We start from the raw sequence: 24,182 nt of genomic DNA, 5'->3' as shown, positions 1-24,182 counted from the left end.
TATTTATTTTTCACTGATAATTTTATTCTGGTTCCAGGATAACTTGACATGCTAAGCAGGCCCTGAAGCAAAGCAGTAATTTGTGTTCCTCTAAACAAACACGTCCTCTAATTACTGTTTTAAAGGTGGTATCACATAGGAAGAAGCAATAGAAAATAATTTTATAGGGTGGGACACATGTCAAACTGGTGCTGGCATGAAAAAATGTCCTGAAGTTGTAACAACTTGTCTTTATACTTGGCATGCTGCTTTGCTTGCCCTGTATTTAGTAAGATCTTGGGTGTGATTTTCCTAGGAAAGATCCTTATCTCAGGGATTAGTGTCTGCCCAAATTGCAGAAATGGCGTTTTGCTCATCAGTCGGCCTCTGCTTTATGGTTTTTGCTTTTATTATTTCCTTTTTCCCACCCATATTTTAGCAGGTGAGCACTTGTAATGTCAGCTGGGGGTTGAGCAGGGCTCTCCTGTCAAGGCAGAGACAGGAGACACTACAGCCTGCACTGGAAGAGCCCAGCTCTGCAGGAGGGATTGTAACAGGCTCCTGACAACCACACAAGAGGTACAGAGGGAGATGCACATCAGGCAGTCATTAGAGCTTTATCTTGAGGAATGTGCAATCAAGACAAGCCAAAATCTCTTAGTAATTTAGATTGCAGTCAGCTTTAATTATGAAGCCCAACTTGTGATCCTCTCTTCTCCCCCTGGTCACAGCTTACAAAATTTAATTGGCCTCAAAGATAACATATTTATTTTCAAATAGGCTGTTTTGATTTCTGCAGTGTGAGATGGAAATGAAGCCAATCTGGTTTCAGTGGCAGACCACTAGACAAGTTTAGCATTTGCTAAACACTCGTGTGTGCTCTTCTGAAGCTGCCAGCCCCTACCTTTAGCATGGCACCAGCAGTGATGCTGGGCCCTGGGCAGCAGTGTTCTCTGCTCTCCTCTGTGGGGGATAATAACAACAGCAGCTTCAGCTTGGGCTCACTTTTTCATTCCGTGTGTTGACTAGTGGAGTTAGAAGATCTCCCATTCTGCATGTTTGAGATTATGACTATAATTACTCTGTATTATTTATTAAGCGTCTCTTAAGAATTTCCCAAATGCTCTTTATGCTTTCATTAAAAAAAAATCTGAAACTACTTAGTCAAAAGTTGGCTTTATAATTAAATGAAATATTCTTCTAGTTATCTAGATTGAGGCTGCTTTCCTCCCATTTATATGGACATTTTGTGTCACTTCTGTTATGCATCTTGTGTACATAAACCCCTCTTCCTCACACTCCGAGGGGAAAATAACCTGCCTGGAGAAAGCAACCATTAGACAACATCCCAATATGCAAGATCTCCACAATCTATATTAGTAACAGAAAGAGAATAAAGATTTTGTTTTAAGTCCATGTCATCTGATTGCTTCTTCCATGTTTTAACAAAGCATGTGGAATGTTACCACTGACTGCAGCCACAACATCCTGGCAACACATCCAGGAATGGGCCAGAAGTAACAACACTTGAGGCACTAACCTAGACAGATACTCAGCAAAGAGCACAGGAATATAAAGGGCAGAGAAGGTGAGGGAAAAAAGCCATTTTTAACTGTATTTCACTGTATGGATCAGTACAGATCACCACCAGAAACGTGTTAACATTTCAGAAAACAAACACTTGTTTAAACAATTTCCTTCCATTAGAATTCAGTCAGAGGCTTCTTTGTTCAGGGCTTTCCAAGCTGATTATTTATTCTTCATCCAAAAATATTTTTGTTTCCTCAGAGGAAACTGTAGCATGCTTTGGCTAGCAGTAGCTTGAGTTTGCACAGTACAAGATTGCTGCAATAATGGCAATAAATGGTGACTTTCACAAATGCTCATTCCCTTTTCTGAGTGGGATTGCTCATGATAGGCAGGAATTGTGTGCAGGCGGAGCCATTGTTTGTATGAATGTCATGCCCAGCTGAGTTTACATATTTGATATGATCCTGCCTGACTCCAAGGAGATAAATTAAATTAAGTTCTCAGAAGGGAAGTAATTAGACCATGAAACAATGGCCAAGAGAAGGCACTATGGGAGAAAATATCCTCGAATAAACAGGGAGTAGAGGGGGTGCTTGGTGGAGAAACACACATTTCCTCAGCTCTCAGTAGACTGGCAAAGCTAAGGTTTCTCAAAATTAAAAGGAGAACCAAGGGGGCTGCTATAGATCTGATAACCCTGGTTTTGGGGAGAGAACAGAATAGTTGGGGAATGATGCTGTTAAGGAATCTCCATTAGTAGCAGGTGGTGGGAGGAAGGTTTTCAAGGTGGGTGAGCTCCAGGTTTCAGCCTGTTCTCTTGCTTGCCACAGAGCTGTTGAAAAATAAGTAGAGTTTCCTACATTCAGTGTCTACAGAAAAAAAAAAAAAAAAAAGGCTGAGAGGTGCCAGAAGTGGAAGACCATTTGTGTGAAAGTGTCACAAAAACAAGGAATCTGCACGCTGGAGCAATGGGGCAGGAGGGTTTAGCCAACAGCCTTCAGCCCAGAGAGAGGTGGGACAAGTGAAAGAAGTGTTTGGCAAAATATGCTGGTTGTTGACATGAATTTATTTCTTCTAAAGTGGAGCAGATTCCCAGGCCTGAAATCTGCCTTTGTAGTCACTGAGACAACAGATTTTTTGTTATTTTTGCTGACCTTTAGTTAAACAAATAATAAATGCTACCACAAGGAAGTAGTATATCACCTTCTTTTTAAATTACCTGATAGAATACTTTGGCGAATCAGGCTCTAAATCTCTTCCTGGTTGCAGTAGTTTTACATTTGTTTAGGGTTTTTTTACTTCAAGGTTGTTTCTGAAATAAAATCTTAACTGGATGTGATCAGTAATAAGATTGAGCAGCTTGAAAACAGTGCCAGTGGGATTCTTAAGGTTTTTTATGTGGATCAGCCAGAGGATCTGGAAGCTTATGATTTTGAGAAGTAAAGGCATATTTTCTGTTAAAATGTCTTAAAATAGCCATCTTATCAGGTTTATGTGAGCCATGGATCCCTGCAGAGAAGGACATTGCTTGGTTTTTCATTGGATGAAAGATGGTGTCACCATTGGCACTACACATGGGAGGGATCCTCTTTATCTAACAGCGTACTTAAATCATACTGAATCTTAGAAATTATTTAAAATACGCTTTAGTCTTAAAAAAATGCATTGATATTGTAAAACGTGTAACAGTCCCCATTTCAAGGGCCTTCACCGGGACATCATAGGTTTCTGTGTTAGAAATCCATGAGTATTTGACCAAAGAAGTCAGGCTGTAAGTGAGATTTCTTGAGATGGGAGCAGATGGTCATGCTGAGGACAGGGAAATAGACCCTTCTTCATCAATTCTGGACCAAGATTTGAAGCTCAGGGAGTAAAGTGGCCTCTTGATTTCAGCTGCTGGCCTCACTCCCTGCTGTGGACGGACATTTCATCCTCAGCACCACTCAGCCTGTTTATAAAATGATGAAAAGTAAATCCTGTTTGGAATGGAGGATTAATGTAGTCAAGGGCTTGCAGTGAGCAGAGAGGGTGTGCTCATATCTGTCTTGTTTCACACTGCAAACCATCACCACAGTGTCTGAGTAATGCACCAACTGGATGAGGAATTGCCACTTTCTGGCAAATCCAACAGAGGCCTTAATCACTTTGCTTTTGGGGTTATAAAACACAGGTCATGCTCATAGCTGCTTGAAGTTTGGTAGCTAATTTTAGATTTCTCTGTTTGAAAGCTCTTTTTAGTATTTTTGTGGTCAACCTGGGCAAACAAGGAGATGTTTTGGTCCTGGAAGAGGTTAGCAGTATTTGATGGAGAGTTATGTTCTAGCTTTTTTCTGACCATCTTTAGAAATGCTTTTCATGGGTGACATCCTCAGCAGACCTGTACCCAGATGAAGTCTACACCAGGAAGGAGCTTGCACAGGGGATGGATTCATCCTGGGAGGCAGCTGACAGATTTCTCTTGAGGGACAGATTCCTTCCTTGGGGTTTCTGCAGGGATGGGGAGGTTTTCAAAAGGAGCTGTGCTCTTGGTCTGCCGTGTCAGCACATCCTCAGGTTGCTCTGCTTAGGCCCTGTTCCCAGCTGGCAAATCCCTCTCAGTGGGTGCTGAGAGAGGTCTCAGCTCCTTTTCAGGTTGAAGTCTCCTCCCTGGGTGAATTTTCCACTTTCAAGGGCCACTTTTACTTTAATCAACTGAAGCTGAATTCCTTTGGGCCATTAGGCATCTGTGTTCTTCCTCCCAAGAGGACAGCTATTTTGGCAAAAAAAAAAAAAAAAAAAAAAAAAAAAAAAAAAAAGAAAAAAAAAAAAGAGAGAGATGGAAGTTGTTTATCTGCAGAGCTCTTTGGCCAAGTCCCACCTTCAAATTGTGGAATTGTTATTTGGAAGGAAAAGGAAACCCTGAGAGCCAGGTTAGGATGCAGATTGCCTTCATGTGTTCCAAGGGCTGAGGAAGTGATCTGCAGAGGGAGCTGGGAGCTTGGGAGCAGCCCTCCAGAAAGTCAAAATGTTGGATGGAGATAGGCACAGAAATAGGCCAAGGCAGTGCTGGAGCTCAGAGATCTGCCTCTGGGCAGTACCTCAGCACCTCTGCTCCCCCAGGAGCCCTGCTGGCCTTGCAGGAGGTGGGTACCCAGCTGAGAGGGGCTTCCCTTTCTTTTGGATCCTGGCAGCTCACAGGTCCCATAGCTTGGCAGCTTTGCTGCCTGGCACCAGGCTACAGAGCCTGCTGGTGTCCCTCCCTTGTGACACCAGTGCAGGAGTCAAGGGTCAGGAGGAGCAGTAGATAAGATGGGAATAGGCTAAGAAGGTCCTCAAAAACACAAATGAAAGTATCATGACCAGAGAATAGGCAATGAATAGTGCACAAATGTGCCCAGTCAAAAACATAGACTAGGAAATGTGCTTTGCAGCAGTGTGAGGGGATGAAAAAGGCCAGAGAGGAAGAGATTGCAGTAACTGAAACTGCATGTTTGTGACTCTTCCTTTCTCTTTATTTTACTCCTGATTGCTCCCCTGAGCAGGGTCTCAGAAAATGCACAAATGGAAACAGAGGTCTTCTGAACTGTGACCCGTTGTCACCACACGGCATGGCTGGTGCAAGCAGCAGCCACAGAGAGGATTGTCCCTGTGAGAGAGCTGCCACAGGGAGGAAAAGAGCTTTCCACCTTCAGGTGGGCTTCTGACAAAGAGTAAATGGATTTGGGCAGGGGGGAAGCAGCTCAAAGCAGAGGAGAAAATAAGACATAGAAACCAAACCAGAAATGCAGACAAAGCAGGAGACACTGAGTAACAGACTAAGGTGAGATTAAGTGTTTTAACTGTTCACACTGCGTGATTAAGTGCTGTGAGGTTTGACAACTCTGGTTATCTACTCAGAAGTGTGTTCATGTCTGTCAAAGGCAAAATGACACTTTAGGAACAGAGGCTCTCCTGCCCCACCTGTGTCTGGTGTGGAGTTTGCAAAGCATAGTTCAACAGTCTATTAATCAAAACAACAGTGAGTTGTGTGTGAACTGAGCACATGCATGACTGATGCAACATTAACTGCTCAGATTTTGTACATTGGATTGCAACAGTGTGACTTTGTTGGTATTGTAGGCCTGGTTTGAGGCCACTGAAACCTGTCTGCCCTCTGGGGAGGCTGCTTGGCTTGTTCCTTATGGTGTCACCAGAACCAGCTCAGAGGTCTCACACCAGCATTGTGTGGACCAGCTCAGGTGTGAATAAAGACAGGAGGTTTGGTTATTTAATCCTCTAAATATCTGCAAGTGTGTGTCCTTGGAGTAAGGACTGACACCTTCCTGCCCATTCCAAATGACTGGTTCTACCTGGTTATGCCGTTCAGAAAGATAAATAAGGTGTCAGGGAGACATTCCTTGGTGTCTGGTGTCTCTGGAGGTTTCTGGCTGATTTCTTGGCAGTGTTTGCACCTCTCAGTGTGCCCATTAGTTGGCATGAAGCCACACATTGAAGCCCAAATGTATTTTGGGCATATGGATTCGTGTTTGTTTTCCCCTAAGCACTTCCAAATCATTTTTCACAGTGTTTGCTGGTAGCTGGTGCCAGCCTGAGCATGTTTCCAAGCTAACTGCAACCCCCTTGGAAATCCTCAAAACTTCTTAAACAAATTCCACTGGCTTTGCCAACTTTGGCTTTCAGTCCTAGGTCAAAGGTGGATTTTTTTGAAGTGTGAAAACTGCGTTTCCAGTCTTACTTCAGAGCTATGTGAGTGGGGAGAAATGTACATTTTTCTGTGTGCTTGGTTTGAAGTTCATGATTTCATAATGAAAAATGGGTGAAGTTAGAAGGTTAATGGAAACTCAGAGCCACAGCATTAACTCAGCAGGTGGCTTCCTCCCTCTTACCATCCTATTGAGAGCACACAAATGCCCTCCTGGGTGGAGGAAATAATTATTTGCATCAAATAGGTTGTTATTTTAAAATCCCACCAGAACACAGAGTAACCTGATAATGCAGTAATTCACAAGTTGAAGTATAACTAGATGGATAGATCAATAAAACAGGGCAAAAAGCCCGGGACAGGATGCTGGTCTGGTTGGTACTCTGATGCAATTTGGATTTGAACTTCAAGGGGCACTGTGCAGGAGAGTGTGACACATGAGAAGACACATAATTGACAAGGACCTGTGCAATTCTAGGTTTTAAGCTAAAGCACAAATTAGGAATTGTATAGGAACATCTGTGCCCGCATTCGTGTTGCATTTGGAATTGAGGCATTCTGTAAATTTTATTCCAAATCCAGCTCTTGAGAGATCACCAGATTGCAGATGATAAGACCCGTGAGAATGTGTACATTCATCTAGAAATGAACTTCTAACCTCATCAGTTTGTGATGCTAATCACATCACCAACTACTTTCCCAGCATTTTCCACTTGTTGTGCTCAGCATCTATGAGGCACTGATACGCTTGCAATTTGTGACAAGGCATTGGATTTATTGATGCCACATAAAGCTGAGGTAATGATGAAAAAGGAAGGGGTGATGATTGTTTCATGATGTATCATAAGTGAATGCATCACTCCAATTAGGCAGACAATAGGCAGGATTGAATGCTATAAAATCACACCCCTTGTTTTGTAACTCTTTTTTCTGGGAGGAGCCAGGCATTGAGTCGCCTCAAAGGCTGAGCAGGAGAATACCTTCTCCCCTGACACATGCTCCACCCAGACCAAAACTGTGAAACAAAATGTATTTGATGTCCTAGGGGCCATCCAGCATCATCCTGATAAGCTCTATAGCTGACGCTCTTTAAGCAGGATACAGCTTTCATTTATTAATTCAGCTTTGTTCATGGGGAGCACCACAGCTTTTAGCACAGCAGAGAAAGGGATGTTAGCAGAGTGCCCTGTGTCCGTCATCACTAAAGCTGCGTTTAGTACCATTTATTTTAGTCTTCATCTTAATAGCTACCTTTCATTCTAAATACCTTGAATTAATTAGATGTATTGCTTAGGAAAAAATGAGTCACCACGTGTGACTTGTATGTGTGACTTGGCTGCATAAAATATTAGAAATCTATAGAACTGGAGTTTATAAGCCAGTTGGTTAGAAAACATTTTCTTGAATGCCATGAAACAACCCACTTTTTCATACTGATTCCTTCTTAATGACATGAATGAAAACAAGGAATTGACAAAGAGAAATTTTGCTATCGATGTCCTTTGAAGTACATTTATTAACTCCTTCTTCCAAAGTATTTTTATTCCCATTTCTGCTTTATCATGCTTGCAAAAATTCAGTGGGTAGTAGTAAAACCTAGCTAGAATAATGGAAAAATAACCATATGTCATTGCAGTATTGCTCTTTAGCCCTACTGTTCCCACAGCTAGACATGCATTTATTTTACATGAAGGATTTGCTGTCTTTTAACACTAATTGCTGCTTATGACATTAATATTGTGCTTGTTGCTGTCTGAAATATTGGTGTTGTTAACCTCTAAGCTCTGTTGCAGGACAGTGCCACAGTGACATATTTAAAAAACATAAATTCTTTCTGCAGTGGTTATTAGGGATTTAAAACCATGGAAAGATTCCAGTCTTCTAGCCCTTCAGTGCCTGTATCACACTTAAAAATCTTTTAGATATATATTTTTAATATGTTCAGCTGTCTGAAGATACCCAGGAGGAAGTTTGAAAGCACTTTGATGCTTAGTTACTGTAGGAAGTTACTTGCATCATATGGTACCTAATAATCTTTAGAAGTCCAGTCCTTGGCTACTAAGTGAATGTTTTTAAAAATTATACTTCCATGCAAGAAGAAAAAGTGCAGCTTATATTCCTCTTTTCTGGGCAAGTGGCTGCAAGTATAGAGCTGGCTTTTGATTTAAACTCCTCTGTTACCTTTTCAAAGGCGCTCTGGGGACATCTGTGAATCCAGGTTTCTCTCTCCTAAAAATAGAAACCTATACATGGGGTCCCTATTCTCCACTCTGATACATGTAGCAGGAATAAATGAACTTCATGATTTAATTTTTAATTAGAACCCCTTTATGATATCCTTTGTAAAACTGGGGAGATTAAGCTTCTCAAACTTATTCTCACCTGGTTAAAAACCAATTAGCTGTTATACACAAGCAAAAAGCATCCTTATTATCAAGGATTTCTGCTAATTATATTGTTCTGGTTAAATGACTTTTCTGCCACTTGATGTATTGCACTCAAGTCTACTTTAGACTCTATGGTGATGCTGCCAAGACAGGAATCCAGCCAACTGAGACCCCCAGCAGTCCTGCCTTATTGAAGATTCCAAAATTTGGCCCAGCTGAGTTGTTCCGTTATTAATTCTGCCCATTGCTGAAAGGGTTTTTTTCCTGTTCTCTCCCTCTGCTTCTTTCCTGAAGACCACATGCAAAGCAAACCAAATAGAAATGGAAGTAGAAGACTTTTTTTTTTTGTCCCTAGGATCTGGGAAGATTGAAAGTAAACCAGGCTTGACCATCAGTAGATTTCACTCCGGCTCTGAAGTGGCAGGTTCAGCTCTGGAGGGCTGGGGCTGTGTTCTCCTCTGTCCTGTGCAGGGAGCAGTGCTGGGACTCCCAGGCATCCCACTGCTCCCACACAAGTGCCAGGAGAAGTGGATCTGCCCTTGAGTTTGCTTTTCCACGCTGTGATTGAGGACAGGAACTCATAATGAACATGGAGTGGCAAGGTCTGTCCTGCAGGATCAATCCCCCACTGTGCACAGCTTTCCCACTTTCATGGCACTTTCATGGGTGCCTGTGACTCACCCCAGGGCTGTTGGCACTTCCCACAGGCGACTGGGGGAGCAGCCTTCTGTGTAGGAGTGTCCTGGTACAGGGATGATGAAACCTGCCTAGCCCTCTTACTTATACTTCTGTCTCGATAAAGAAAATAAATTGGCTTCCCAGTAGCCTGGTGGGAAGGAGGGGGTTTTTCTGACAGCTTGCTGCTGATGAGTTTGTCATGTCTCTGTCCTGGCAGACTGAGAACTTGAGTCAGAGCCACTGCCTGGATGCCAGCTGAGGATTGCCCAGGAGCCCCAGGAGAGCTGTGCTCCTGCATCCCGGTCTGCCAGGCTCCCCTGCTCCCTGGGGCCAGCCAGGCGGGCAGGGTGCAGGCAAGCACCACCCATGCACAGTGACACAAACACATTGGGACACATCTGAACTCAAACCCACACCTGCTAGGAGAAGCAAAGTGGTTATTACTGTACCCCCTGCACACAGAGGGTCTCCACCCATTTTGGAGAGCATTTGCTGTTCCTCCCTGCAGGAGACACCTGCAGCTGGGCAAGGGTGACACTGTTGGCCACTGGCATGGCACTGAGGAAATGTAATTTGCTTCAATTTGTTACATGCACACTCCGTCTGAGGCTCAGTCAAAGCTTGTGGTTTTCCAGGCTGCCCAGCAACAATCAGCAGAGATGAGCATGCAGAGGACGACTCAGCTTCGTTGGGGGACAAGAAATTTATGTTCAGGGTGTCATTTGTGCTTGGTTGCCCATTTTCTTTTCTGCTTCTCTTGTGGAGAAAATGTGGTTTTGAGGCATAAACCTCTTTGGATGTGACTGTAGAGCATAGCCCTGCTTCCTGCTGTGAGACAGTGTCTTTTTGGTTACATCAGTGTTTTCTGAGTACATAAACCATCTCTGCCTTTGTGCTGTTACTTGTCCTTATCAGCAGTTCAGCTCCACCTCACCCATATGCATTAGCTTCTAGGGTAACCCAAGAGATAAAGAAGCTGTAAAAGTCCCAGCTGGGAGTCCCAGCTCTGTCACATCTGGGTAACAGCTACATTTGTTCCCCATATGGTGGAATGAAATACCTGGCTTTGTTATGTCTGTCAACTCTGTGCTTGTCTGAAAAGGCATTTTTCCACGCGTCTGTGTAACCTACCTGTGCAGGTGTTTTAGCATTCACCCTTCATTAGTGTGTATTCAAACCAGCAAAGGAGATAACAACAGACAACACCATCCCTGTGTCTGTTTCAAATGGGTATTTCACGGATGGCAGGGCTTTCTTTTCAGAGGTGGAGTGTCTGCTGCCAGGTTTCAGCTAGAGCTGGGGGTGTGTGCACTCACCTGAGAGCCAGGAGGCCACACACTGTTACACCACTCACCCAGCTCTTCATTCACTGGAAACGAATAAGATCTCACTTTGTGAGGTGATGTACAGAGATAGTTGCTCTGACTGCAGCCAGATCACCCTTCCAAGAGTGTCACTCTTCCAGATCCTGCTTTTATGTTCGTGAAACCTCCAGAGGAACCCATCTCAGCCCAGGAGCTGCTCACCCCTCACACATGGCTCCTCAGTCTCCCAGGCAAGGGAGTGGGAATCATCCCTAATTGCTGGCTGCACATGTAAATCCACAGTCCCCCACACAGGAAAACATTGCTGCTGCCAAGAACTAAAGGTACACTGGTTTTGTCTGAGATAAGTCATTGCAGACACTGCTCTTATCTTTTTCACCTTTAATGATTAATTGATCATTAATATTTGTTTTGATGTGTTTCACATTAAACAGCCTGGAGGTTTCTGTCCAAGTTTTGCAAGCCTTTTTGATCGCTGCCAGTTGGGATCCCCCGACTGGAAACCTTCATTCTCACAGTTTGGTCTTCTTCTTGTGGGAGTCAGGGATATTCCTGAAATGGCATTGGCACGGGGATGTTCCTGTTTTTGAATGAGCAGCCAGAACACAATCATTCCAGAAGGTTTTTTGGACCTAGTCTTTACACTAGAGTTGCAAGTTTTAATAACAGAAGACCCAGAAATTGAATTTCCTTCCCTTGAACAGCTGCTGAGCAGCGTTCCCCTGAAAGTGCTTGAGACAAGTGAGCACAAGGTCAGCACCTAAATCCAGGTGTGTGATCCAGGAATCACTCATGGTTATTCTCAAAGTACCCAAATTAATTTGTTATGTTTGTGGGGGGTTATAAAGTTCCACCAGTGCTTGGTGAAAACCCATGAATCTGTGCTGAAAATGTTCAGCTTTGTCTGAGCTCTGTTGTGACCTCACTAGGAAGGATAACGTGAGACAGGGCAGGCATCAGAAATTTCAAGGTTTATGTGGGTAGGTTTTGTCACAGCCAGGTAGTGCTACAGCTGATTAACTGCACAGCTCAGGTTTCCACCTGTGGAATGTCTGCAGCGTGATTTTATCACCGTGAGAGCTCATGAGAACCTTTTATGCATGTGGTACATAAGGCTGGGATTTGCTACAGAGGACATGCAGTGCTAGGGAAAAAAGGCCATTGAAATGGATGGAAATATTTCTGAGTCTTCAATCATGAGTAACAGGAGGTTATAGAGGTGATGGGTAGGATCTGGAAAATGAAATGGAAAGAGGCTGAGTTGTATAATCATGAGACAAGGTGTCCTAACACCTCCCTGTCCTTTCTCCTCCGTGTGGGCCCCAGAGGTGGCAGCTGCACTGGCAGCAGAATCACTCAGCATCCTGCTAGGACACTGGATCAGGACAAATCCCATCCTGGCCCATTGCTTTGCATACAGAATATTACATGAAGTCCAAAAAAACTAAACTGGAAACAATGTTAATTTTAAAATCATCACTTTCTTCTAAAGCTAATAGAAGTAGGTTTTTTGGTGGGCTTCCCTGAATTTTGACTCTTCCTAATTCCTTCAGACACCTGCTCTGAGCCACATGCTGCTTGCTACCAGCACTGGAACTTTTTGTCACAGTCTCCTCTTCAGTCACAGCTGAGGAAAGGTTATGATGTGACTCATCCCTCCATGTTTACTTTGTGTACCATCCTCTAGGGCATCCAAGGTCTTTCTCCTCTCTCCAATGTTTTTAGCTGGTTTCCCAAAGCATACCAAATTAACCTGACAGAAGCATAGAAATCTTAAAAATATTAATGAAGACATTAATTTCTTTCCTGTGTTGTGAGCAGTCTGTGTTTCAAAACCCCCACGTGACCCCAAAGTTCAACTCCTTGTCCTTCCAGCCACAGAGATTTAACTAATTTGGCCAGGCATTCAGCATATGGGCACTGAACCATCTGGCTTTGAGCTGGATTTAGCTGTCCCTTGCCCAGTTGTTAGATCAAGCAAGGCAAGATGTGTGATGTGGGTGGGAACAAAAGGTATCACTGTGGTAGGGGATCAGAGGAGGTCGAAAAATACCGTCTGGCATGGGGACATGGCACCATTTCTGAATTGCAGCTCATAAAAATGAGCTCTCTTTTATTTTTAAAGCAAGGGAATATTCAGTATTGACTCCACTAAACCTCCTCCAGCTCTTTCCATAGGCAAATTAAGGATATAACTTCAAAAAACGTTGGCAATCTAAGTGTAGTAGGAGAGAAAAACCAGATATTTTGGATTTGCAGACTCTGTAGAGCCACCTTTGCTGAGCAGCTGACATCTGCCTGGTTTTGTTAACATCTCTGCTCTGTGTCTGAGCTGATGTGTCTCTAAGTTTTACATGATTTGCATGTGTGTTTGTGAGTGAGAGAGGGGGAGACTGCTGCCCTGAGATGGTGGGGACCAAAGCCCCCTCTGCAGCCACAGAAGCTGTCACCACTGCTGGACCATGTTCTTGTTTGCTGCACTGGGAGGACACTGTGGGTATAGGAAGTAGTAGAAATTAATGTCAGGGTCATTAAACCTTCCACCTTTCTTCTAAAGCTGTCTCCAGGAGTGCCCATTTCAGGGGAAGGTGGTTGACTTGGTGACATCAATCTGGTAGCCTCTTACAATTTGGACCCTTGGAAATCAACAGGACACATCTGATGTGAGGCAGCACACTCTCCTCCCTCCCTTTCATATCCCAAGCATCAGCAACAGTGTGGCCAGCAGGAACAGGGCTGTGGTTGTCCTGTGCTCTGCTCTGGTGAGGCTGCACCTCCAGTCCTGGTGTCAGTTTTGAGCCCCTCTACAAGAACTGAGGTAAGGCAGTGCAGGTCACACACAGCATCAGTACTGGAATGTTTTTTGGGAGCAGGAATGGTGGGCAGAGCTGTGCTGCAGCCAGCCAGCCATTTCCAGGACAGCCACCAGTCTCCTTCCCTGCCATCCCACTCTGCCCTCACTCCCCTCTTAAAGAATTGCCACAGTCACTCCTTGAGCTCAGGCTGCCTTGTTCCCATCCATCCTCACATCCTCTGAACCATCATGAAGATTTTTTGGTAGTTTCCTTTCAAGTGGAAAGCAATCTGATCTGATCACTCCCTGTGAACATGTGTGAGACTATCCCACTATCTGCTGAAATTACTGACTCATTTCAAACAAATAAGACAGCTGAGCAGAGGTAAGTTTGCAGTGCCCTCCATGGCAGAAACTGTGGTTTAAACATTTCCCTTTGCCAACTGGTGAATTCATCAACCCTCATACTGCTGGCAAAACTCTCTCCAGGGTACATGTGGGAATAATGGAGCATTGATTCTCAAAGACAGTTGGTTACTCAAAGCCTTGAATCCTTACAGGCTCACGCTTTGTTAGTTCTGGCTTTTGCAGAATTATTTGTGCTTTCGTGTGGCATTTTACCCGTGACACGTGCTGCTCGTGGAGGTGCAGCATTAAATGTCACGTCTTGCAAATGTAGCACTGACTTGGAAAGAGTTGTTGTGGGGGGCACCTGCCCTACTTAAGCAGCTCTTGTGTTTGCCCTAGGTTTTTGTACAGTATTCTTCTAAGTGATCCTGGGTTTTGGTGTTAAATATGATAGATATTAATGGAAGTGATTCAATCGTGGTTTGTAGCTGGGCTGTTTCAGATGCTCTCATGGTAGATCAGCAGCCAAAGCAACAGCAAAATCTGGGTTCTCTGCTTTTATCTGTGCAGAGTGGAGCCCTCTAATTAATGATCCATGGCAGCACGCAGCAGGTTTAATGCCAGCCCTTTGGCCTCTGGGATGGTTAGGAGGCAGCAGAGAGGTACAGAAAGCTCAATCATTAAAGGATTTAATTTCCCTTATTGTACATCAACTTCCAAATTTTAATCCCTTGCTTCTTAAAAGCAATTTCCAGCCAAAGCCCATGGAATATATTGATTTTTAGATTTTTTTTTGGCGAACATCTGAGTGAGTACTGTCCATTAGAGCTAGATCTGGACCTATGGGGGCTTGTGCACTTCTGGTGGGAGTGAGCAGGACATGGTGTCTCTGTGCTAGCCAGTGGCAAGGGAGGATTTTAGCATCACTGGGGTGCCATGCCATGTACTCATCACCTCTCCAGCACTGCAGCACAGCCCATTTGACATGCTGGGAACTGGCGAGCAGGGCCAAATGTCACTCCAAGTCATGTTGTGGATGTGTTTCAGCCCCTTTGGAGGTGGATGTTTCTGTGTTTCAGCAGTAGCAGTCAGGGAAAAACGATGATTCCCTATCAATGCTCTCATGCAATGACTCCACAGGAAGCAAAGGGGGCCAGTCTGTGTTTGAGGCTCTGCTGCAGATCAAGCACTCTTTTGTCAGCCCTTGTTTGCACAGCTGCCATGCCCAGAAAACTCACTTGAGGTCCTTGGTTGCCCAGTTCAGTTTGCTCCTTTAAATCTTGGCCGGCCATGTGTTAAAATATTGCTCAAGTGCAACATTGCCTTCATTCATTTGTGTCGCTGACACCTTTGCAGGAGCACATGGCAGAATCTTAGACTGAGAAAGTCTGGAGGGGAGGCTTGATAATTCACATGGTTGCCTCCAGCCCCAAGGTTTGTGTCTGCCTGAGGCACAGCATCCAACCCAGAGCTGCTCTGAACAGGATGACTCCATCCTTTCTTTTCATAGTTTCTTTTTTATACTAAACTTTTCATAGTTTCTTACCAGGTTTAATCCCTCTTTATGGTTTTGGGGGTTTTTTTTGTACACTTAAATTCCCTTGATTCTCACTTCTAGATATATTGTCCTCTTCTTTTTCCTATTGCAGCATCACATGAGACTTGTAGGGTGAAAAGCCCTGAGTCTAAAAAAGAATTAGCCTCCCTTTATTTTTTATTTCTAGACATCTTCTTTCTGTCTAATGGTCTCAGAATATTCCTGAAATTGAACAAAGCAGTGGCTGGGGGTGGCACCTGCCCTTTGCTCCCCAAATGGAGGAATTTTGGGGACACATCAGGATGTGGGAGATGCAAGCAGCACATGGGGTTTGCCAGGATGGAGGGGGAGCATCAGGAAAAATAGCAAATGTGATGAAAGGGAGGCTGAAGGGGTGGCAAGGGCAATTTTCCTTAGTTCATATCAATTTGTGTCATCGGATCTAATTTGCTTTAAGCGAGTCCATGCTTTGATGTTAACTTTCAGGGCTTTTTTTTCTTTCTTTGGAAACAAGTAATAGGAACTGCTGTCACCCCAGCCCATGTCCATGTCTCCTCTGCTACAGCCCTAATATTGCACTATCAAGTACCCTAAAAGTAACAATGAGCTTCTTTGTGCAGAGTTAATCAGGCAGATTTATCTACTGCAGGGTGGGAGCCACGTGTTGGGAAGCGAGGAGTCTGGAGAGGGGGGACAGAAAGAAGAAAAGGTCTGCAGAGAAGTTGGATTAAGATTCTCTGACTGAGATGGGAAGGAGAAGGAATTGAAATAATATTGCCCATTGATTAAGATATTACTCTGGGATTGAGGAATCTTGGCCCTCTCTGCTCCATTCTCTCTTGTGATTACAGAAAAAGAAAAACTTGTCGTTTTTCTGCACAATGCTTCCCCTTCTGTAAAGTGAGAGCAGCACCTTTTAAAATAATAAATCCTGTCATGTCCTGAGCAGATCAGACAGTCCAGTGAGTATTTCTGCAGGGCTGCGTGCAGGCATTTGGAGGCTTAGCAGAATGAATCCTCTGAACCTTTGAGACTCTCTTGGTGCTCCTAGAAGGGGATATAAAAGTGGAGTTAATTAACCCATCCCCAAATCCCTCCTGGTTCGTGACCAGCAAGTGGCTGCCACTTCACAGTGCTGCTCCTGGCTCTCGAAGTACCCAAGCATCCCTGCAAAGCAGAAGTGAGTGTGTGCCTGTTGCTCACGTCTGGCACTGCTCATCTGCTTGCAGAGGAGTGGGACAAATTTACCCCACCCCCACTGGATTTTGTGGTACCAACAAAACGTTGTGATGATGCCACACCTGCTTGCCCAAATCCCAGCAGGTTACTGAAATGAGCATTGTTCATCCTTGAAGGATTCATTATTGTGTACCAGGGCTGGAAGTGATTGCATGCTCATGCTGTAAAGGGAAGAAAGAGCACATGGATTTCTGTGTGAATATCTGGAGTGAGTGGCAGAGGAGCTGCTGCTGGCAGCAGTGATCTCTGCTGGGAACCCCATGGCTGCTCTGCTCCAGCTCCAGCAACACAACCCCCAGATTTGTCTAAGCTGTGGGCTTCACTCCATGTAATCTCCACATTGTTGGTTTTTTAACTTTTAATTCCATTTTCCTTTTAATAGCTTGTCATTTGAGAGTTCCTCTGGGTACAGAAATGCTGTGCAGGACAAGCTGATTCATTTGCAGATGTGCACTTGGCCATGGATATGAAACACTGCATAACACCACGGTTGAGGCCCTGCTGGGCTTGGGGAGGCTGAGACAAAGGGGAGAAAAATACACAATAAGGGATTCTTATCGTGCCCCTGGAGTGCAGCAGCCACCAGCAGCTGGGGTGGCTGGTGTGTCCCAAAGGGACATGGTGCTCCAAACACCATCACTCCTGTGAGGCATTGCTTGCTCTTCGTGTCCTTTATGGCTGGTGCAGCTCCTTCAGCTGTCTTCTCCCAGATCACACTTCATGTTTGCTGCCTTCCCACATGCTCACATCCCGCATCTGATTTCAGAGGGGGCAGACAGGCTCAGTACAGGGGACCCCGTGTCTTCTCCTCCTCCTCTGCAGCACTTAGCAGGTTTATCTGCCCTCCCTCCGAGAGCACGGGGACATTTGGTTTGCAAATCAGGGAGGGGAGAGGGTCCTGGGCAGCCCCGTGCTCAGCACTGCACCTCTGATGAGCTCCTTCCTGGCCTCAGCCTCCCTGGCTGTGGGTGACCATGTGTGTGATGGTGAGGCTGCTTTGGGGAACCTCTGAGGCTCTCCGAAAATAGAAATGCAAAGCATTAGTGTGTGTGTGGAGAAAACCATAGCACAGACTGAACTGGAGGCTTTAAACATCATGGCAGATTGATTGAGTTAAACTGCCATCAGCATCATGGTAGGAGGAGCACAAAGGATCGTGTGAATGTGTGTGGTGCATAAAGGAAAGTGGATAAATAAATACAATAATTTTCATTAAAAAATCAGTAATTGCTTGAAATGTTATTTCTAATATATCTTCAACTAAACTAAACAAGGCAAACCTGCCCTTGTCCTAACTAACCCTGAAGAGACCAGACACTAGCCTGCACAACAAAATAAATGCTTCCAAACATTTGCTGTGTAAAGCCAAGTGGGTGGTGTATTGGTTTCCTGTTGCAAATAATAAGAATTTAATTTGTGATGCAATCTACCTGGAAATTTTGCTAAAGTATCATGGAATTTTCCAGCTATTCAGGTAGAATGAAGAGCCAGGTCATGTCTTCTTTGCTCTAGCATCCTGCAGTGTATTACATTTGAGTTTGCTTATTGTTGACGTTAAACTTCCTGTGTGTGAAACCCCTTGCATGAACACAGCTTTTGATGACTGATTATGGGCATAAATTCAGGTCACTCATAATATTTCCAGTGGATTCAGAGGAAATTGAATTAGTCTGCCTGCTTGCAGGAAAGATCCTGCTGGGCACAAGGGACCTTCTGCTCTCCACGTCATCACACAGGTGTTAGGAAGCTTGTGACCGTAGAGGATAAGGTCCAGACACATGATTAAGCATCTTAATTAAGCTACTTGAACCTAGAAACATGTAGAGAGTTTTGCATTTGCTGACAATGCATGTTTACTTTCCTTCTGAACATACCCATCTGTTGCTTAATGAGTGGCCTCTTCTTAGAATTTTCCATCTTTCTCTTGCTCTTAAAATACTGTCTGGAATTGGTGTAATTGATGCTCTGCCCTGGGCTTGCACTGGGGTAGTCTCTGCAGGGTTTACAGAAGTTAAATATATCCTTTGCAAATTATTTGTAAACATTTAAGGAACAAACCCATAGAGGCGTTACTGAAGTAATTAATGAGATGTGTGCTTGTAGGGATGACTTTTCTCTTTAAAGCTTGTTTTGGCAAGAGGCTTGGTGGGAATGGTGGGGATGTAGAAAAGCCATGAAGACTCTTGGAGCTGTTGCACACAGTGCTTAATAATGGTGGAGGAAAATTCAGGCATCAAGACCGGGATTAATATTAGAGCAGCACAAATTTGATGGGAAGGAGCATGGGGCTGTCATATGGGTGCTGATTCCCTGTGCCAGCTTCATCCCAGGCTCACATCCCTGCTTTCTCCCTGCCAGCCTGCACCCTGCCTCTGTCACTCCCTTGCACCCTGCAGCAGAGCTGTCCTGAGAATTCAGCCTCCAACCAACCATCTTCATTCATCTGGCACAGGAACTCTATACCTCTGATGACTCAGATACTTAACTGTTGCACATTCTGGCTTCAGAGCTAATAGAAAGAAATTTTCCTGAATAATAACTTTATTCAGGGCTGTGAAGCACTTTGGACTGCTTACTTTTGTTGAAAGGGCCCTAAAGATTATCTGGTTCCTATCCCCCTGCCTTGGGCAGGGACACCTTCCACTAGACCAGGCTGCCCTGTCCAGCTTTGAACACTTCCAGAGTTGGGACATCTGCAACTTCCTTGGACAACCTGTGCCATTGCCTCACTGCCCTCACAGTAAAGAATTTTTTCCTAGTATCTAATCCAAATCTACCCTCTTTCAGTTAAAAGCCATTATCCCTGGTTCTATCACTACATGTCCTTGCAAAAAGTTTGTTATGTTGAATAAAACACTGGCAAGTATTATGTAACTAAAAATAGCTCTATGTTTTGCAGTCATGTGAAAAAAAAAATTAAAATCACTATTTCATCCTATCTTATCTGGTATTTTTTTCAGGATCAAGCATGAAAACATAGTTGCTCTGGAAGACATCTATGAGAGCCCGAACCATTTATATTTGGTCATGCAGTTGTAAGTATTGAACCTAATGAAGTTTTTATATCAGTTGCCAACTCTTCTTGTTCTGGTCCTGTTCTTTAACCCAAAAGATGGGATATGTAAAAGGTATTTGTCTTGTGTGCTACAGACTACGAAATCCCTGGAGGGTGGTCAAAACCAGATCTCTAGTTGTGCTGTGCTGTGTTGTAAAATTGGGAATTAAATTGTTTTTGTGACTAGTCTCACCCAAATCAAACCAGAGTGGTTTTGTGGTTGTATCAAAAAAAAAGAGCAGAACAGACAGACAGGGCAGAGAGTAAATTACAGATGAGAAGAGCCATAGGGAAGCCTGGAGCATCTGGCAGAGGCAGCTCTGGGGTTAAATCCTTCAGGGGAAGCCCTTGGGGAAAATGCTGGTCCCTTGTCTCTTGGTAAGGTCCAGGCATGGTGATATCCTCAGAAGTCGTTGTGCTGGCATTGTGAGGAGAATAGTTTCCTGTAAATTTTTAGTGTGTTTCTGTAGCCCTACATTTCAGTTCAGAGTGCTGCAAAAGGACTTGCACAGGAACATTAGTGTTGTACAAATTCCAACAAGCCAGCTGGATTGTAGGAAGGACCAATTTTGTGATAAGTTGATTTACAAATCTTAGTTTTGTTTAATCTCTTTTTTAAAAAATAGATATTATTCCTACTTATTATTAGCTTGTTTAATGTACTATAACCATCCCTTTTATAAAATCCTTGCATCCAGATATTTGGGTTATCTGAACTGTAGTTCTATAATGAGAGGTGACACTGATTATACTGATTAACTTGGTATAAGTTTTTCTTTGCTCACTATTCAACACTTACTGGGGAATTACCCTTTCTGTTGTATCTGTTCTTGTAAACCCAGCCAATAATTTTCTGAAAGCCAAGCATTTAGCTGTTCCAGGGGGACACAGGTTCACTGATGCCCAGTGGGGTGAGATGCCCAGCTGAAGCCAGCAGCCAGAGCCCATCAGGAGCATTTGGGGTGGCAGCTCCAAGCAGTCCTCAGCCCCAACAAAGAGCTGTGCCTTGTGTTACAAGAGCACTAAACTGAATGTAGGGGATAATCTCTCTGCACTGTTTTTGGAAAGTGCTGTCTCTAGGTGGAGAGGACAAGAAGCCCAGGTGCTCACCTGCATCTCTTTGGATGTCACATGAAGGATGGTGCAGCCTCTGCACTGCTCCTGAGTTTTCATCAATAGTTAGGCTTGGGATCAATCGGTATCAAGAGTTGAGGGGCAACACTGCAAAGTCCAGGAGGCTCAAAATTCATTTTGCGTGCCTCCTTTAATGGATTCCTATTTGGGAGAAGGCAAGTATGGATAATCTTTTGTTTCCAAGGTAACACCAACTTGTTGATACAATGGCTGTGAACCATTGCACAGCATGAAGTATCTTTTTGTTTACATTTCTGCCCTGATTATTATTAGATTCCTTGTGGGTTTTTCAGCTTCTTGTTTTTGTGTTTTTCTCCTAAACAACTTCTCCTGATTTTGCCTACTTTTAAAACTTGGGTTCTGTGAAGCAGAAGGGGTTCTGATCAAGCAGCTTTTAGAAAGGCACATTTAGATTTAAAAAAAAAAAAAGGGGGGGGTAAAATCAGGGCCACGCAAAGATCAGTATCATGAGCACAACAAATCTCAAACCCATATGCCTTTCTCCCTGGGTCATTGCTTGCTAAATGGACTCTAGGTAATACCTCCCAAGGATTATTTTGTGTGGACAGAATTTCCATTACCAACCTTTCAAGCAATCCTTGCTACGATGTGGAAAATTCACATTACAGCCCCTGAGCATCTTGCAGCAGCTCTGTGGGAGAAGGTATTTGAAGGCAGACCAAGCTTCTCTGTTTATGTTTGTCCTTGAGTGCATCTACTTTTACACGAAAGCCATGCCTGCTAGCAAGCCAGCTTGAAGGATAAATATCACACCTCATTTATTCTGTCAAAGATATGGGCAAGTAAAGGTCTCAGTGTCTGTGCTGGAGTTGGAGAGAGGGGACGTTAAGAGGCAGCTGTCCATGTCTACTTGACACTTAATTTGTTCCTGCCAGTCCCCCCTGGAAGCACTTCCCAGGGTTATGCAGCTGTTGGTGAATCTGCCCTGTGTGTTTCCCAGCATGTTCTTGGGAAGATAGGATCTCTGGCTTTGGTTTCACCACCTTGTTCTCACATATCTTGTATACAAGCCATCACAGAACTGTTCAAACTGACACCATCCTCTTAGTGCAAGGTAAACCACAAGTCCGGGCTGGAGATTCCTGGATTCAAGAACTCAGAATTTCATGTGCTGTCTCAAGGGGTTATACTGTTCCTTAGAAAGGGCTGGCCTGGGATATTTTTTTTAAATTCATTTTGCCAAAATGCAAGATATTCCAACCCAGTGCCTCCAAGTTCAGCAAGGCTGTGGACAACTCCTTGTTGTCTTTCACCTGCAGCAGTGTAGCTCAGCTCTGGTGTGAAGTGCTTACTGGTGCAGTTGCAAATGTAGATAATCCCTGCCTCTACTGACTGCCAAAATTTTGCAGGCACTATAGAAAAATACTGAAATACAAATTTGTTGTATTTCCATGAGGATGATGTGCTTTCCAACCAAGAAAAAATCTGCTCCTTCCCAAGCTTGGATTTCTTACAGTACAGTTAAGACCTACACAGGCAACAAAGACAAAAACTTAAATGAAACTCTGAAAGTTTTGTTCCTTCTGGATGCTGCTTGAGATTTCCCCAGAGGATATTGTAGAAGATAGGGGGAAATAAATTGCTTTCAGAAATAGTTGTATTGAACTATTTTGGTGTAATAGTGAGCTCTGTTAATGAGCAGTTATAGGATTTTTGGTTGCTGTTGGTGCCATTTGGTAAGAATTACCCCACTGTATCTTACAAGTGATCTGCCTTATTTCACCCATCAGTATAGGAAAAGATCTTCATAATCTGTTGTGGTTGGTAATGTCAGATACTAATGTTTCATCAGTATAATCAGCCTCTTTGGGTATTGATGATTCATCTTCTGCATGCTGGGAAATCATGCATAAAAATGGATTTACATAAACACATGGAATCTTAGAATCATTTAGGTTGGAAAAGGCCTCAAAGATCATCGAGTCCAACCATTTGCCTGTCACTGCCAATCCCACCATGTCCCCAAATGCCACATCTACACATCTTGTAAGTACTCCAGAGATGATGACTCCACCACGTCCCTGTGCAGGCTGTTCCTGTGCCTGACAACCTTTTCAGTGAAGAAATCTTTCCTAATAATCCCATCTAAATGTCTTTTGTGCCTGAGTTTTGCTGGTCCATTAGCAAATGCTGTTTCTGACTGTGCTGCCTGGGTACATCAGAGCAGATTTCCAAGACTTGACTGATTTCATCTCTATTGTTCACATGCATTGAAGTGTGAAGCAGCAGAGTTTGGTTTCCCTGAGAATTTGTATAACCCGTATTAGCCAAAGCCACAGGATCTGGAGCTCTTGCTTCTCCAGAAGAGTATGGGACCACGTTAAAAATCAATTAAGACAGTAATTTCCTTTTTCTCCTTTATGCATCCATATTTGCCTAAAATATGTAGGAGCTTAATATTTTTTTACCTCTATTCTTCTGTCAAAGTTGGTTGAAGTTCACCCAATGGGTCAGAAATTACTAAGGGCTGGCAAGTTGGGATGGAGAGTCACTGCCTCACTGCCTTTGGAAAACAGGCTAAAAATGGGTCTAAAAGGCACCTCCAAAACATATGGGAGCAGCACAGGGTAGTGTGTAACCAGGTAGGTGATGGTCAAAGCTGAAAACCCACCTATGAGTTTCATTGCAGTTTTTTGCAGAGGCAAGAATACTGACAAATCCAAAGGAATTCTTATCAATACTAGTCTCTAGTTAAAGAAAGGGAAACCCCTAGTGCCTGTCTGGTACAGTGCTCCACCTCTTTGGGGCACCTGTGATCTGATCCCCTTGTCAGGACTGTTTTACCTAGATCCTGTCAGCTGCTGTTTCTGGTTCTCCAAAGAAACCAGAGTATTTTCCCTGTGTGGTGTCTTTTGAGGCTTTGGCATCTCTGCTGAGAACAAGTTTTTACAGTGAACATCCTGTTTGACCCAACCCTGAAGTACTTCTCCTTACCTTTGCAAAAAACCCAGCCCAAGCTGAGCTGAAACGCCCAACCCTGAAGTTTTTCCAGCTTGGTCTCTTAACTCTGATGAATTATTCAGATGATTTGTGTTACAGAAAAGTTGAGATGACAGAGGCTCCTTCCTGCTGGGTGCAAGTCACGCACTGAGGAAAGCTCTGCCCACAAGTTTGCAGGCTCAGAATCCCAGTGCCCCATTCCTGCTGTTTATCAGCTCTGCCCTGCCAGACACAAGCACCTTACAACCCTGCAGTGCCTTGGGAGGCAGCTCAAACAGGCAGGTACTCACAAGTGGTAAAATCCACACAAATTTCTGTTATTACTGGATCCCCTCTGCTTGTGATTTTGCCTTTCAACTCTATGTTTTGCTGATAAGTAAGCAGAGTGCTAAGCTGTGATTAAGTGCTGAATTCACTTTGTTTTTTGAAAGCCCAATGCCTGAGTGCACTTCGAGAGCAGCCGACCATGAGCTGTGTATGTAAGTGACATTTCAATGAAAATATTCAGCCTCCAAGAAAAACAACAGACAATGG

At 43.9% G+C, this 24,182-nt stretch overlaps 1 protein-coding gene across 1 annotated transcript in view; it reads left to right on the top strand.

The window, feature by feature from the left end:
* Window positions 1-24,182, top strand: part of CAMK1D (calcium/calmodulin dependent protein kinase ID) — a 198,390-nt gene that overhangs the window by 103,498 nt on the left and 70,710 nt on the right. Inside the window, exon 3 of the mRNA XM_063397037.1 lies at window positions 19,459-19,533. Within this exon, the coding sequence (XP_063253107.1) occupies window positions 19,459-19,533 (75 nt within the window). The remainder of the gene's footprint in view (window positions 1-19,458; window positions 19,534-24,182) is intronic.

The sequence above is a fragment of the Prinia subflava genome, chromosome 4 (genome assembly GCF_021018805.1).
Source record: "Prinia subflava isolate CZ2003 ecotype Zambia chromosome 4, Cam_Psub_1.2, whole genome shotgun sequence".
Lineage (NCBI taxonomy): Eukaryota > Metazoa > Chordata > Aves > Passeriformes > Cisticolidae > Prinia > Prinia subflava.
Note: the sequence above shows the minus strand (reverse complement) of the source record. Positions and strands in the feature narration are given on the sequence as shown.